Here is a 15,632-nt window from a genome sequence, read left to right as displayed (position 1 = left end):
TTAATCGGGGAGGCGGCGGGCCCGGGGGCGGGCGGGGGTCCCTTACCCGGTGGCGGCAGGGCCCGGCGGGCGGTGGCGGCCGGTGTCGCGGGGGGCCGGGGCGTCCGCGGGTCTGCCCGGCGGCCCGGAGCCTGACAGCTGTCACCGGCGCTGAGCGCTGGGGAGTCCCGCAGCGAGCACCGAGGGCTGCTCTTCGGGATTCGCCCCGCGGGTAGATAAGGGACTGGGTATTGCCGCCCTTATCAGCGCAGGCGGCGGTCCTTATCTCCTCCCTGTCAGTAGCCCGGCTGGCGAGGCACTAACTTGTGTGTGTTTACAGGTGCAATCAACCAAAAGAGCGGATCCTGCTGAACTACGAAGTATTTTTTTGCAGGTAAAGAGATCTGTCTAATGTTGTTTGACTGACAGACACTTATTTTTCGGCCTTTCGGCAGTTCGCCACAGCACCCTGCCTGCGTCCGGCTTGTGGGACGCTTAAAAGTTCACTCTGCAGGCACAGTGTGTGGAGAGGGCCTGCAGGTGGTGAGGAGAAACTGCTCCTCACACAAACCGTGATTAGGCACGTCCCAATTACAATCTTAAATAATTTTCAAAGGTATTTTCTAATTTCCTGTAAAGCAATTACAACAGTAACTGTTATTGTTTAAGTTCACTTCTGCTAGATTCTAAAAGTTATTATTCCATGGTTGTATGTTTTGTCCTTGGGGTTTATACGTGTTCCACCTACAAATGAATAGAGGACTGGCAATGTTCTTAAAACTTAAAACTGATTTCTTAAGATCGATGTATTTCATAATATTATCCCTTGCAGGGCCTTAGAATTAACATATATAAATAACAGCTTTCTCTATTCCCCTATTCCCCTTAGTTACAGGAAAATCCAATCAATCCTAAAACTTTGATAATAAGGTTTGAACCAGGCATATGGAATAAGAACAACTGTGGTTTGGGTCCGTAGTTGGACCACTGATATTTCCAAAATCACTAAAATACCTTTTTTATTTTCCCTTTATGTTGAGTATTACACAGTATATTCAAGAAGCTTTCCTATATGAAACAGGAAAAAGAAAAGTATTAAAGCTAATACTGTAAATAATAAAATCTATTATTTCATCTTTCAAATGTATCTTTTGGTCCCACTGCATTATCTAATGGTTTCCACATAAGATAAGGAGACGTACGTTTTTGCCTGAGGGGGAGAAGTTATATCCCAACCATAACTTTGGCAGATTTTTGCTGTGGCCTATTGGGTTACATTGGTAACATTGCTGGAGTGCTAAAACTTAGAATGCTGGAATCAAACCGTGAAAGCCCTGCATTTAGTTTCTGGTAAAAATATCTTCAATCACAGGTTCATTTATTGTTGACATGACATTTAGCTTTTGTAGATAAGGAGTGCAGTAGAGTATTTTAATAAAATAAGCGGCATGAAAATACAAATTTTAAAATACATATAAATACAATAAAAAATGTGTGGTTCTCGAACAGCACACAACTCTTTTCCAGCTTTTTGCAAGATACTTTTACATGTTTGATTGCAAAAAAAAGTGAAATGTGGTGTCAAAATACCCTGTTTAGTTTTGGAAATGTGGACTTTTTATGATTGTTGACTTCCAGTCAGTAGAAGTGCTTTTTTTTCTGGAAATAAGTAAATTGTTTGAAGTCCTTGATTTTGGGCATAAAGGGAAAAATGGAGAGGAAGAACTTTGTACCTCTGGATCTTTAAATTGTCTCTCCGACAATACATGTTTTACTGACCTAAAAAGCAGACAGACTGTCTGTTTTAAAACAGCTTTTTGGTCTTCTCTATGTCTATCTTGTAGTCTTCAAAGAAACATGCAAATTAAGTTGTAGGTTGTTTTGTGCTCTGAGGGATGAAAAATACAAAAGCTCTCCTGCTTCCTCTTAACTCTCTGAAATTTGCGGTAAAAAAAGACAAGCAACACAGACACTTCTGGCATAGAAAGAGAGTTTATATTGTTTTGGATGATACTTGATTATAATGTAGTTTGAAATTTTGTTTTTTGTTTGATAGATAGCAAGCAAACTTAGTTGCAAACTTTAAAAAAATCAGAAGAGAACCCGCTCTTTCGAAGACTAAGTTGCAGAGAGCCATGTTATGAAATATTGCTAGTCAGGGGTCAGATGTGCTGTGCTCTTTGCTGAGGGTGCTGGCCTGTTCTGTGAGCTTCAGCTAAAGGGCGTGCATTCCTTCCTAAATTTGGCTTCCCTTGGAAATGGGCGCAAGGGAAGATGTGAACTCTAGGCCTCTTCGTCATCCACCTTATTCATAGAGAGTGTACTTAAATTTCCTTCTGTATCCTTTAATGTGATATGTGTCCTCTGTCCATTCAGTTAAAGTTATATCATAAGGGATGCTTGTTATACACCTTTCTCTCAGATTTTCTGAAGCTTGCTATATTTTTTTATTATTATTTCAAACTGTTAAAAATCTTAACTTTGTCTTGTATTAAAAAGATGTGCTATTATTTCAGTGTATTCCTGTAACTATGAAATGCAGACATTGAAATGTCATGTTTGTACACCATCAAATAAGTTGCCTCTCAGGTGTTTGCTAACCACTGAGTTCAGTAACAACTGTAAAGAATAAAGTAGAAGTTCACTGAAGGATAAAAGAGTTATGTAGAACAACAGTTATCAGATTTCTTAGTGAGATGACATTCTTGATTCTTAGGCGAGACACAGTCAGCCCTCGGGGAATATGGTTGAATTATTCCATGACTGCTGAATGCAAGTGGAACCTGTTCCAGCAAGGTGGAGAAAGAGGGGAAAAAAACAATTTCCCAATTTTAATACGGAAAACTTCTCTCCCCACTTAAAAATGTCCTGAAGCTCTTGCTGATAGCTTAGCTTAATTTGAAAAATAATAAAATGCTAAGAGTACCCATAGGTCTCTCCTGTTTTGGCATTTATTTCTTCTCTGCCCAAATGAAATAATTGGGATACAACCCCACTTTAAATGGAAAACTAAGCACTTTTTCAAAGAAAGCATTGTTTCTGAAAGTGTGGCAATACCTTGGACTATGTTTTACAAACAGAGTAGGATTTTTGTGTGTTCATGTTACGTGATGACATTTAAAAAGAAGTTTCATGCAAATGGATCAAGTGCTTGCCTGAGACAGTCTATAAATGTATATTAAGAATTTTGTATTATAAAGTAATATAATTCAAGACTGAGGAAAATACAGATTTAATTGATGTGTTATGTTTTATATGCAAATTAAGATATAATTTACAGTTGCCTATTTGTGCTAAAAGATTCTTGACTTAAGTTGTATGGTGAAAAGGTAATTTGAGGACAAATGTAAATACATGCCAAAAAGGGAATAGCCTAGCTACTTTATCAGGCCTTAATTTATTGGCTCGCTGCCAGACTCTTTCAAAATACCATGACCTTCTCATATGAAGCAAAATGTATCTGTCAGTTAATTATTTTTGTCTCAAAAATTTAACAAAACTTCCTCCACACAGTTGTGTGAAACAATTGTGAAACAATTCACTGTTTGTAATAAACTCAGATACACTCGTGTCTGAAGAAAAACAGATGATGACGTTTAGATTTTGACTGTCTTTGGTATGCACTCTACTGTCATACAGTTGAATTCTGTTATTCCTGAAGATAATGCTCCATACTCTGCATGTTTGATGGTCCTTCATACAAAAAATTTTACTTGGATTGCATGTCTTGCAGCAGAATTGTGCTTCATAATGCATTTTTTAGTCACTTGTGTATGTGACTGAGAAGAGAACCTTCTGAGTTGACTCAGCGAAGCCACAATTTCATGATATAGTCATGTTGGCAGCAGTGCTGAATTAAAGGATTCCTGTCCACTGCTTTGTGTTCTTATTTTTGTGGAAATATTTTATTTTAATTTTGGATTAGTTCAATAATCTGATTTACAGTGCAGTCTCGCGAATGACTGTCATCATAGCAATAGGGTGGAAGAAGGAGAGGTGATAAGGTGATGTGAGTGGCCGGTATTGTGGAAGAGATGTGGGAGATGCTGAACCAGGCATTGACGCTGATGCGAGCTCCTTTATGCTGAAATACTGCCCTGACTGAATTGGTTGGGTTGCGTACAGCTGAAACAAGCATGAGACATGTGAACGATGTATCGTAATGGAGTGTTACACCTTTGCAGGTATTGTGTGTAGGTTTTATTGGTAATATTCTAATTTCTGTGGGTAAGGGCCCATTTTGTTAGTCTTTCACATAAAGCCATGTCAACTGAATCAAGATACTGCAGTAGATAGTGGAAAAGTTACAAACTACAGATAAGGCCATTAATTGAATTTTGAATTCACTAGCGTAGGTGTTGCAGTATAGGTCTTGGGTGGCTTGCCTCTTGAAAGTCTGCATCTAAATTATTGTGTACAATAGAGAGTGAACAGAAGAGGTGGGTTTTAAACTATTAAATAAGCTTTCCTACAGGTTGTGTGAGCAAAAATGCTGAGAAACGAACTCAGTCATCAAACTGCATTAGGTCACAGTAGCTTAGAGAACTAGAAATCTTTTCTGAGCTACTTTCCTGTGTTCCAGGATGCAAGTACAGTTTAACTTTGAAATGTCAAAATTTAGGTTTTATTTATAAGATTACTGTCATGTCATAAATAAACTACAATAATTTTTTCCTGCAACTATACAGCCATCTTGAAACAAGATCTGAGGGGTATGAACTTCCATAATACATTTCCCTTCTATTCATCACTTGTAATGCTTTCTACTCCTGCCTCAAGATTGGCATTACCCAGCGTAACTGGGCAGTTGAGGGCATGGAATTTACTTCATGCTAAAACTTTCACTTTTAATTTAAAATTGACCTATATATACAAATAGATATAGATATGAACCAGTGATTAAAACAGAAAAGTAATCAGTAAAAATACTGATACAGACATGTGGCAGCTGTCTTGGTGTATAAGTAAAAAAGGTGTACATGGTTATTTTATTTTTAGTTTTATTAATATTTAAATTATGTAATTCTGAAATTTGCCTGTGATTTTAATTTGAAACTTTATTGTTAATAAAATTAAAACTCAAAATCAAAGTAAAACATTTCAATTGACCCAAATCTTTTTTGTCTGTGTGTCAGTTTTCACTGACACAGTGGAGACACAGGAGAGAAATAATACATGTTTTCCAAGCTGACTGTAAGAATGATTAGAAACACTTACTCAGAAGACGTCTGCTATGAGAAATCATAAGAAAATGTGTGTGCTGTATTTTCACAATGTAGCTGCAAATGGAAGGCTACAGCATGGCTCTAATTCGTATAAATTTATGTGAGTACATGACAGTTTCTGAAAATACATAATTGTCTTTTTATTAGAAGATATTGGCCATTATGTGAACAGGTAATCTGTCTGTCATGGTATGCAACTAGTATAGTAACGTGATTAGTTTAATCAAGCCCTTCAGTTTCAGAGCAGTTAACGTGGAGAGAGTTGTGCACCATTTTAAATTATATTCAGTAAAGATACTGGTTTGGTAATCACTGATAATTAGCATCTAAATGGATTAATTTTTGTTTGTGTGGTTTTGTTTTTTATTTTCACCCTAGTATGCCAGTGTTGAGAAAGATGGTGAGCATTTCATGACCCCAGAAGATTTTGTGCAAAAATACCTAGGACTTTATACAGATCCGCGTTACAACCCTAAAACAGTGCAGCTGTTGGCTGGAGTGGCAGATCAAACAAAGGATGGGTGAGAATTTTGCTTTCCATTAGAAGCTTGTAATGCATGGGTAAATGCATGAGTTGGATAATTTCATCTTCTAAAATACACTATTGATTTTATTACACTTCAAGCTTCTTTAGGTTATAAGTTTTTTTCTCAAATAAAATAGGCTATACATTTTTGGAAATTAGGAAAAAAAAATCCGTGTTAAACAGTGAAGAATCCAGTGCATTTTTTGAAATTAACATCTGTTTTAATGGAATTTTAACAATTACTACAAATGCAGAGGAAGATGAACTGGAAATAAGTTTAATGGGCTATGATGGCCTTGGAAAAGTTCTTTTCTGTATACTCAGCATCCATGGTTGGATATTATGTAGAGTTTTTAGTACCTGTAATGAAATATGGAAAAGCTTCCTTAGTTCTGTAGTGTGCAATTCAAATGGAAACCATTGAGGAGTTTTTTTGAAGTGCTGGCTATTAGGAGAGAGACACTAATGACTCAATGAAGGAAGAAGGTGTTTCGCTAATCAAGATAAGGTCACACCACATAAAACTTTTCCAACTCTGCTTACAGATGATACTGTTTGCTTTTAGACAGTTCTCTGAAACTAATTTACAAAATGTCCACTCCACTGAGGTAGTACCCTTGGACCCACTCATATTCATATGAGCCTTTTCTCTTGCTTTATGTAGGCTTCCAGCTTTTGCCTTGGATTGCAGTAGGAAGTGTGGACATTGTTAAAATAAAGTGAAAAATTTGAGATGGATCAGAGAAGTGGTCAAAAATGCAGAAGGGAGTGGGTATTTTATAGAGAAGAGAGAAAGTTGGTTTTAAAACAGTATAAAATACATTTGTAAATACAGAGATGTAACTTAAATTTGAAAGCTCCTTGACTGCCTTTGATTTGTTAGTCTAAATCTGACCTTTGACATCACTTAAATGTTTTTATTTTCCTCTGTTCTGCTTTAGAATATTTTAGTTTGCCTAGTGTCCTGAGCAGCTTGCACAATGTCTGTGCTTTACAAATAAAATGGCATATGCTGTATACATTTTATATTAAACAGCAAATGTAGGATCTCCTGTTTGATTTAATGTTACATGATTTTTTTTTTACTTTATAAAGGTGAGCATTTTGATAACGCATTTGATAAATCCAAATAACCTGTCTCTGTTTGCAATACATGGCTGCAGTTTGTTGCATTGTTATGCATTGCAAATGCTATTTTGTATGTATCTGTTGAAATAATAGTCTAATTGATGACTAGTAAACCAACATGTTGAGCATTTGTTCCTCTGAAAGCTGTCGGTTATCTTTTACAGTGTGCATTTCTTCAGAAAATGTTTTATAAAAAGATCTTTCTTACACTAACAAATCAGTAATATGTTTTATTGCTACAAGAAAACTTTGCATTGAGGCATCACTTTTTTTGTTGCTTTCTCTGTGAATGTAAGTTTGTTTTGTTTTAATATGGATAATGTTTAAAGTGAGGTAATCAAAGGTGATCAAAAGTGAGGTAAGTGTGCTTTATCTACTTCTGTATGGGAACAGTGGGAATAGGAATTACTGTCATAGGGTCTGCAATACAAAATGTTTGTCTGTCTGAATACCTGTTGATATGTGTCTGAAATGTATTCTGCTAAATGTTCTAATCTATATTTATCTCTAATCTGTATTTCATGTGAAGAATTTGTTATACCCCCATCATGATAATTGGATTATTTATTTATTTTTGCATTCACATTCTTCCTTTTGTAGTGACGTATAATATTTCAAAATCTAGGGTCTTATATCACCTGCACAGAGAGTTTAATCTGTAGCATGAATATTTATTATAATCTTCAACTGATTTCCAGAATGCATTACATCTTTCCACGGACTTAAAATGACTTTATGAAGTCCAAGGAAGTATCAGTAGTCCTATTCCATACAGACATTTGTAAGTTAAATGACAGCCCAAAGTCACGCAGTGTCATGGAGAAGCTTTAGGTTCTGTAACAAAATGTCATTCCTGTATCTGCTGTCATATTCTCTTAGCCTTGCTTGCCTTTCAAATAAATATGTAACATGGTTTTGGTAACTTTCCTATGTTAGTAATTTTTTATTTTGAGTTTGGCACTTTAGAAAAAAAGCATGTCTTGGAACTGGCTGTCTGTAGGCATACGTTTAAAAAAATGTATTTTTACTTCTTCCTGATGGTACTTACTTAACTGTTTGAGAGTGCTATTGCCTTCTCCCATTAATACAGTACAATACTGGTTTGCTTTAGTGGAACTTGGTAAGGTAGTCCTTAAAACTGATGAGTCTTCACTTTCAAAGTGTTTCTTCGTCATTCGTCATTTTTATAAATGCATGTTCTGAGAAATGAATGGGATGAGGTCTAAATTAGAATTTGGCCTAAACTGCCTTGTCTGCTATCTGTTTAATACAGTGGGATTCTGCTGATGCCATAGGTAAGCATTCCTGTGTCATCAGACTGCAGGCACTACTTTTGAAAGTAGGATACATATCCTCTCAGAATATACATATACTCTGAATATATATACGAATATCTACTTACATATGTGTGGCAAACCCAGATTGCTAATTATGTAAGTCAGTTAACATTTGCAGGTATTGCAGCTTTAAAATCAAAGATGTTCTTCTCCCTTCAAACCTTCAAAGTTTCACAGCAATCATTCAGAGTTCTTCATTTTCATTGCTCATTTCTGGCTACTCTGCTTACCAGTTCTTAAAATTTGGAAATGTGTTCTTCTTAAGCTAAGTCTTGAAGAAGAAATCAATGTTTCACATAATTGAGAGTCACAACAGAATTATATGTAATATTTAAAAGCAGTGTCGTGTGGGGAAAAAAGAGCAGAGTTGTAGTAGGAAAAAAGGAAAGATGGAGAAGAATTGTAAACACATGGCTTACTTTGTGTGCCGTTGAAGAGTAACTGTACAGAAGAAATAAGAGGAAAAGAAATTTTAAAAAATGTTACAGACAAAATGAAAGGTGAGTGATTTGATATTGTTATGGACTCTGTAATGCAGCGGGTTCGCTGAATAATACTTGAGTAGTGATTGGGTGGGAAGCTCCATCATTCTGTTTAATCCAGCTCCTGTTATCTCCACCCTAATGGATAATGGAGGATCACAGGGGATATCCCTGCTCTTAGTCATTGCAAATTGAATATATGGAAAGGAAATTGAATGTGTCTGTCTCCTTTCGCTGTAGGCACTGTTAAAGTGAGACCTCTGAAGACGGCTTCTTTCAGGTTCAGGCATCTACGAATGCATTCAACAAAGATCGTCACTTGATTCTGTCACTTATAAAGCTTCCTGGTTAGGAGTGAATTTGTATGTCAGGTTTATGCTTGTATGTGAGGTATATTTTGAAATTATATTGTTTACAATTATTTTAAAGGATATTCTGCTTCTCTGATACTAAACCCTTACTTACCAAGCTCATCCTTTTGGTGCATCCAAAGAACCATTCTCACATCTTTGATTTTTGTGGTTAAAGTGTTACAAATTAATATAATGATTCTATATTTGCCATCTTAAGTCCTTTCAAAACGATGACTTTTTTTTCTATATTTTCTGTGTAATGCACATATACAAGAATGTTAACATATGTAACCTTGTTTAAAGTATCTTAGTTCTGCTTTATGTGTACTTTGACAGAGAAAGACTAGATAAACTAATGAATAGTGTGGCTTGATTTTTTTTTTTTCTGTAGGGAGCAGAATTTATACTTCTCTCTTTATCAGTAAGCATCATATGTGTAAAGTAATCACTGAGCTAATGATCTCATCTGAAGAGTACTAAATTCGTCTCAGTGGGCAGTTTGGCCCAAACCATGACACGGATCAATTATGTATATTTTCTAGGAAAATATACCATCTATAGTGATATTCTGTGTTTTAACAGTATCTAATGAAATAGTAATTCTTTCGTTTAATTTAAAAAATTTAATTGAAATTCTTATTCCCATTGATAATTTATTTGATGCTAAAATAGATATCCCATCATTTATTTCTATAAACTGAGCTCAGGAACTTGTAATTGGGTGGAATATTCTAAGTCATCGAGCTGAGCCCCCTATTTTTACAAGGATGAAAACACACAGTAGTAGTAGTTTTAATAAACCAAGTTTGCTGTTAAAACCTAAGGCTCTTCTGCAGAATTCTGGAAAGTCCACAGTATGTGCCTGCTCTGAATATCTTTATGGATATGTGGTTTTGTTCTTGTGCCAACATCATCCTTTACCTTCTCCTGGTTTAGGGCTTGTCTTTCTGCAGCTGTTCTTACATACAGCCTTAGGATCCTGTCTATGTTTTCTCTGTTAGTCAGAATGGGCTAAGTTCCACTGGAAAAGTTATTTATGATTATCCTAATAAGTTACCTGTGCATACATTCCAGTCTGACTTTGTATATGTGTTGAACGCAAGGAATTGGATTTCTATGCAGCATTCCAGTGATGTTGTGGGAACCCTATCTGGGGATACTGCTGCTTCCTTATCTCACACTGAAACAGCTTTCCTAATGCATCCAGATTTGCATTTTTCTGTGTGGTGACTGTCTTGCATACACAGGTCAGAATCTTGTGGTCTGCTGTTACGCTCAAGTCCTCCCCTGCCTTAGTCATGTCTAACTGTCCTTATGTCCAATTGTTATTATAGTTTCTCTCTTTCTTGTCCTCAAGTATGTGACTTTGTGGTTCATGTTGTATTTGAAGTGTAATATTTTTTCTATATACATAGTTAAGTATAACTTTATCTGAATCTGTTTGGTTTTTATGAATGTTACATGTTGTATTAAGAAAATGGATATATTTTATAGTATATTCCTATACTTACATTAAACTATCTTTTCTTTCTCAGTAGAAATGCATATATAAATTAGTAATATAATGAGCTGTGTAAATTTCATGGTGGTAGAATATCTGTGGGTTTTTTATGTCTTTTTAAGTGCTGTCTGCTTACATTCGTAATTATAAGGTAGTTATTTCACGGAGAATTTATTATATTTTGTTGTTGATGGGTATGAAGAATTCAGTCATTTGATAGAGGAAGAAACTGAGTTGCATAAATTTTAAGTAACTACTTAAATTTAACGTACTTTTTCAGTTTCTAGTGTCTTAACGTTTTTATATTAGAATTTTATTTTAATAATTGTGTCATCCAGTTTTCTAGAGCATCAAACAGAAAATATCATTTGTGTTGTGAATAATTTTTGGAAATGTTTATAACTTCTGTATTTTTCTTTGTAGGCTGATTTCCTTTCAAGAATTTTTGGCATTTGAATCTGTTTTGTGTACCCCAGATGCAATATTCATTGTTGCTTTTCAGTTATTTGACAAGAGTGGCAATGGCGAAGTAACATTTGGTAAGAATATCTTAAGAAAAACAGTTTTAGAAAGTGATTATAATAGTATAAGTCATAATAAGGGTTCATCACCATTGGTGCATAGAAATGCATATTGTTCAGTACTGTACTGATTTCCTAAGAGTTTGCGTAAGTAGAACTTTTTTTTTCCTTTCAAGTGATACAAACTTAAGAAATGCACAGAAGCAAAATATATTTTGCGTTGTCTCCTTGAATCAAGATTTTTCATGTTCTTGAAGTAGTTCACACAATCTTGTTTTGTTCAACGTCATCCTAAGTACATTTTTTTGTCATGGACTTTGAGCTACTTCAGTGATGAGGGATTTCTGAAATACATTCTGGATCTCCATGTATCTTTGAAGAATTGTCATTCAATACAGTAAGAGATCAATATAGAAGTGAAGGTGGTCTAACTTTTTGAATTCCTAGTTTAGCGTTCCTTTTCTTGAGGAGCAAATCTTACTTTAGTATTATGAGTGTAGCTTCCAACTAGATCATATATTTGAAAACTTAGGAAGAAAATATGACCTTCTAGGTTTTGTTACTTCCCCCCCAATCACATAAATTAGTAATTGGACAAAATTACTTAACCTAACTATACTGCTTTATGATGTTGTTAAATAACTGTTATTAACATTGCAGTTTCAGGAGGACTAGCTTTTATTTTTAAAACTTTATATGTTTATGAAAATTAGATAAATCAATGCTATGAATTTCAATGAAATGAAATGAGAATTAAATGTTATTTCTATTCAAAAGAATAAAACTCTCAATAAAGAAAATACAAACCATGTTTGGATTTGTAACCACTTGCTGTTTGTACTATTTCATTCTTATGAAAATTATTACAACTTGTTGAAAAAAATATGCAAGTGTCTTTTTATGGAAACAAACTGCTTGACTTACGATGTCTGTTAAATTACATCGTTACCTGAAGGGTCAAATACTAAGCAATTTGCATACACAACATCTTGAAAAGAAAATCTTTAGAACTTAAGTAAAGGTGAAATCAGTAAATGCAATCATTAGGAAGTAGACAAACTACTATAATCAGTGTGACCATGTTAATGATGGTGTATTTAATAATCTCACAAAACGGGGATGTGCACTTTGTAGCTCTCATGAGCACACTTGAAATAGCTGGTTCCATAAATGAACAAAAAGTAATTTTGGACTGTGTACAGATTCCTCAATCAGACTGAGAACTGTTATTTTTAAGACCACATCATTATATTAAAGGCTAAAAGAACACCACAAATGGGAAACTGTAAAACAGAAGGTTGCACAAGTTTTTTCATATCTTTTTTGCTGATTTTTTTTATAAGGCTGATAAATCTTCAATAGGAAACTGTAGGAAATTTAAAATTTACTATTGGTTTCTTTTTTTACAAAATCAATTACATTACTATATTTAATGGTATGTTGTAATAAATCAGTGCTACATATTTTTGTGCTACAGTTCCCACATTTACTGCTGCCTTTTTTTCTTTTGTTGTTTGTAACATGGGCTACTTATTTTTACTTCCTAGGCATATCGTACAAATTAATGCATGTGGAAGAAATGTGAATGGTGACATATGACATGTTCAGGATTTAATAACTCTGCAGTCAATTTCCAAGTCAGTCTTGTAGATGCTGTTGAGTAAATGAATCCTGCACTCTTTCATATTCAAACTACATGAACCGAAAGGCATAGAGTTTAGTTTCATATAAAAACAGGAGAATATAAAATTAGCTCTTAAAGGTAAAGGTTGTTATAAACTAGTAGAAATACACTGAAGTGGTGTAAATTTATCCAATTCATGTGAAAATTGCTATCAGACAAGTTAGCTCTCTTTTATGAGTGTGTAATGTATCCAATTTGCAGATAAACCATTTTGGTTATGGGAGCAAATGTGAGTCAAGATTTTCTTTGCATGGATGTGATTGCCCTGGTTCCAAAGCTAACTCAAGCCAGTAAGTCTTTCCAGAAGTGGTAGGGTTTTACTGAGATTTTTCTTCACTGTGCATCTGGAACAGGGGGTGGAGGTGCTGGGAAGTGGAACGCAGAATCAGCTTGAGTCTGTTAGGCCAGTAACGTGAACCCAACACTGGCCTTGCTGGACGTGAGATAATGTCTCAAAATCATTTGGGTATGACTGTGTGGCATTTTCAGAAACTATCATGGTCTGATCAGGTTTTCAGTTATCTGGAGAAAGTTAAGTAGACTTGTTGATTTTTTTGAGCTGGCTGTATTGGAAAGTAAGTTGCTCCAGTCAGGTTCACGTCTCCTTTTTAGGATTTGTGTACTGACACGGACTCAGACCATACTTGAGCACTTTAGCTTCTTGCAGTCCTCTTTAGTCTCAGTTTGCCACTTGTCTCTTCAGAAGTTTAGCTTCCAACTCTCCAACAAGGAAACTGTTAATTAAATTGTATTACAGAAGAGCCTTTGTCTTATGAGTGGAGAAATGGAAGAGCACAAAGAGTTTATGATTCTTTAGAAACTGTTCAGTAGCAATACTTTTTGGCTATGCTATGCTACGCTAATCAATGTCTTTGTCTGTGCAATATCATAGGTTAATTGGGATTGTTGAAACAGAAAGCCTTCTGTCACCTTAATGACACCTACTTTCTTACTGTTTTGGAACATTTTTCCAGGAGTTTTGGACATCCAGAAATCCTGTATGAATGACTTTCATAAACGCACAGATAGTGTGCTGCAATACTTGTTTAGTAGGTCTATTGCCAGAACATGAAATTTAACTTAGTTTGTATAAACAAACTGTATGTACAGCATGCTCAGTACTCTTCACGTGTTTCAGCTGCACTGGACTTGCTGTCACCTTGGTGAATAAAAAGCAATAAAACGATTATTTTAATAACCCATTGATACAAGCGAGAGTGTAGTTTAAATGACTTTTTAATCATGGAGAAATAGAAAAGAAGCATTTATTTTCTTGATCAAATGCTTGTATGTCATCATAAATGATTCCTAGGTGAATATTTTATGGGGAATGTAGTGATGATGATCCCTTACAATATTACTTTAACTATAAAATATTTAAAAGGATTGCGTTCTGTAGCCAGAGAAGACTGACAACCACTTTGCTTTTTTGATCATGTCATGTAACTGACTAAGCTATTTAACAGGAGTGAAATATTTAAAAACACTTCATAAAATGAATGCTATTGTACTAAGGAAACTTCTTTTTATTGCTCTTCTGTGCATGTCTTTTGACCTGATTTCAGGTTAAGGGAAACCTAAATATTAAATCTGCTCAAGCTATTTGGTTTGCTTCGATGTTGAAGCAGATAATCCTTACTGTGGTTAAAAGGTGAAGTCTGTGACTAGCACTGAAACTTCTCTCAAAAATAGGTTGTCTAACTGTAAGTAAAAAGATTCTTTGTAATTTATCCCTTTGGCAAACTATACAGTAATCTGGACTGTATCACGTTTAATTGGGAGGTACAATTTCCAGGCTTTTTCCAGCGGTTCTTCCTTGCAGAGTCATCACAAAGAAAGCCATTCTCTGATAAAGTGGAGACTTTCAGATACGCTCTTTTATTTAAATGCCCATGCTGGTATGGATAGAAGGGTAGAGCTAAAATAATGAGATTTTGAAACAATTTTATTGCCTTCATGTTCATGATTCTTCTGTATTCAGAATTTTTATATTATTGTGGAGATAATTGGAAAATATTTATGGAACTGAACATAAGGCTTTTGAAAACATCCTGCAGCTCAAAATCTAATGAAAAATATTTTGCAGAGTATAATGGCCTCTTTTTTAAATGCACTGGGTGATTAAGGGGATTGGATACCTAGTAATGCAACTATGTGAAAATTACCATGATGTTGGTGAATTGAAATAGTAAACAATGTAATAATTTCAGAAGTTGGGTATACGGTGATACTGAAATCTTATCAATCTATTTTCTTAAACAAATTTTAACCTTGGAGAGAAAGTCCAGATTTCCCTTAATCAGGACATAGAGTTTGAGAACACTGGAAGAAGATGAAATGAGAAGACCAAGAGAAAGGAGTTGAATGTATGCTGTTACAGTTTCTTGCTTTTGAGTATTACTTTTCAGGAAACACAGATCACTCCTAGTACTCACTCCTCCCCCATTTCCAAAAGAGCAATTGGATTGAAAGTGCAAGGATTTGGATTTAATCTTAGGAATTCTGCTTTATAAAGTATTATTTGCAACAATAAACGCTGGAAACGGTTTAAAAGGTAAACAGAAAAAATCTCATAATCAAATGGCAACAGATCTGAGGATGTAAGAAGAACACCATGTTTTTATCAAGTGTGCTGTAAACTAAAGCTGCTATTTTTTCTTGGCTTCCCGGTGGCCATACATTAGTTGCCTGTTTTCAAGATGCATTTTTCTTAGCACACACAGATAATGTAGAAGCATCACTGTATGTTATGAATTCCTTCTGTCCTCATATTTTTAAGTTTCTTGATTGTTTCTTTCCTGTTGTATGATGCTTTCAGGTTTAAACCACAGTTTTAAACACTTGTGAGTAGTGCAGGGTGGGAACCCTTCCTTATTTTTTATAATAATGTGGTATT

At 35.1% G+C, this 15,632-nt stretch overlaps 1 protein-coding gene across 1 annotated transcript in view; it reads left to right on the top strand.

Annotated features, from left to right (window-relative positions):
• Positions 1 to 233: 233 nt before the first annotated feature.
• SLC25A12 (solute carrier family 25 (aspartate/glutamate carrier), member 12) overlaps positions 234 to 15,632 on the top strand; it is a 49,586-nt gene continuing 34,187 nt past the window's right edge. The window contains exons 1-3 of the mRNA XM_014954311.1: positions 234 to 373; positions 5,583 to 5,725; positions 10,955 to 11,070. Coding sequence (XP_014809797.1) covers positions 5,616 to 5,725; positions 10,955 to 11,070 — 226 coding nt within the window. The 5' untranslated portion in view covers positions 234 to 373; positions 5,583 to 5,615. The remainder of the gene's footprint in view (positions 374 to 5,582; positions 5,726 to 10,954; positions 11,071 to 15,632) is intronic.

Source organism: Calidris pugnax, unplaced genomic scaffold (genome assembly GCF_001431845.1).
Source record: "Calidris pugnax isolate Ruff unplaced genomic scaffold, ASM143184v1 scaffold103, whole genome shotgun sequence".
NCBI lineage: Eukaryota > Metazoa > Chordata > Aves > Charadriiformes > Scolopacidae > Calidris > Calidris pugnax.
The sequence above is the reverse complement of the archived record's forward strand: the minus strand, read 5'-3'. Positions and strand labels throughout refer to the sequence as shown.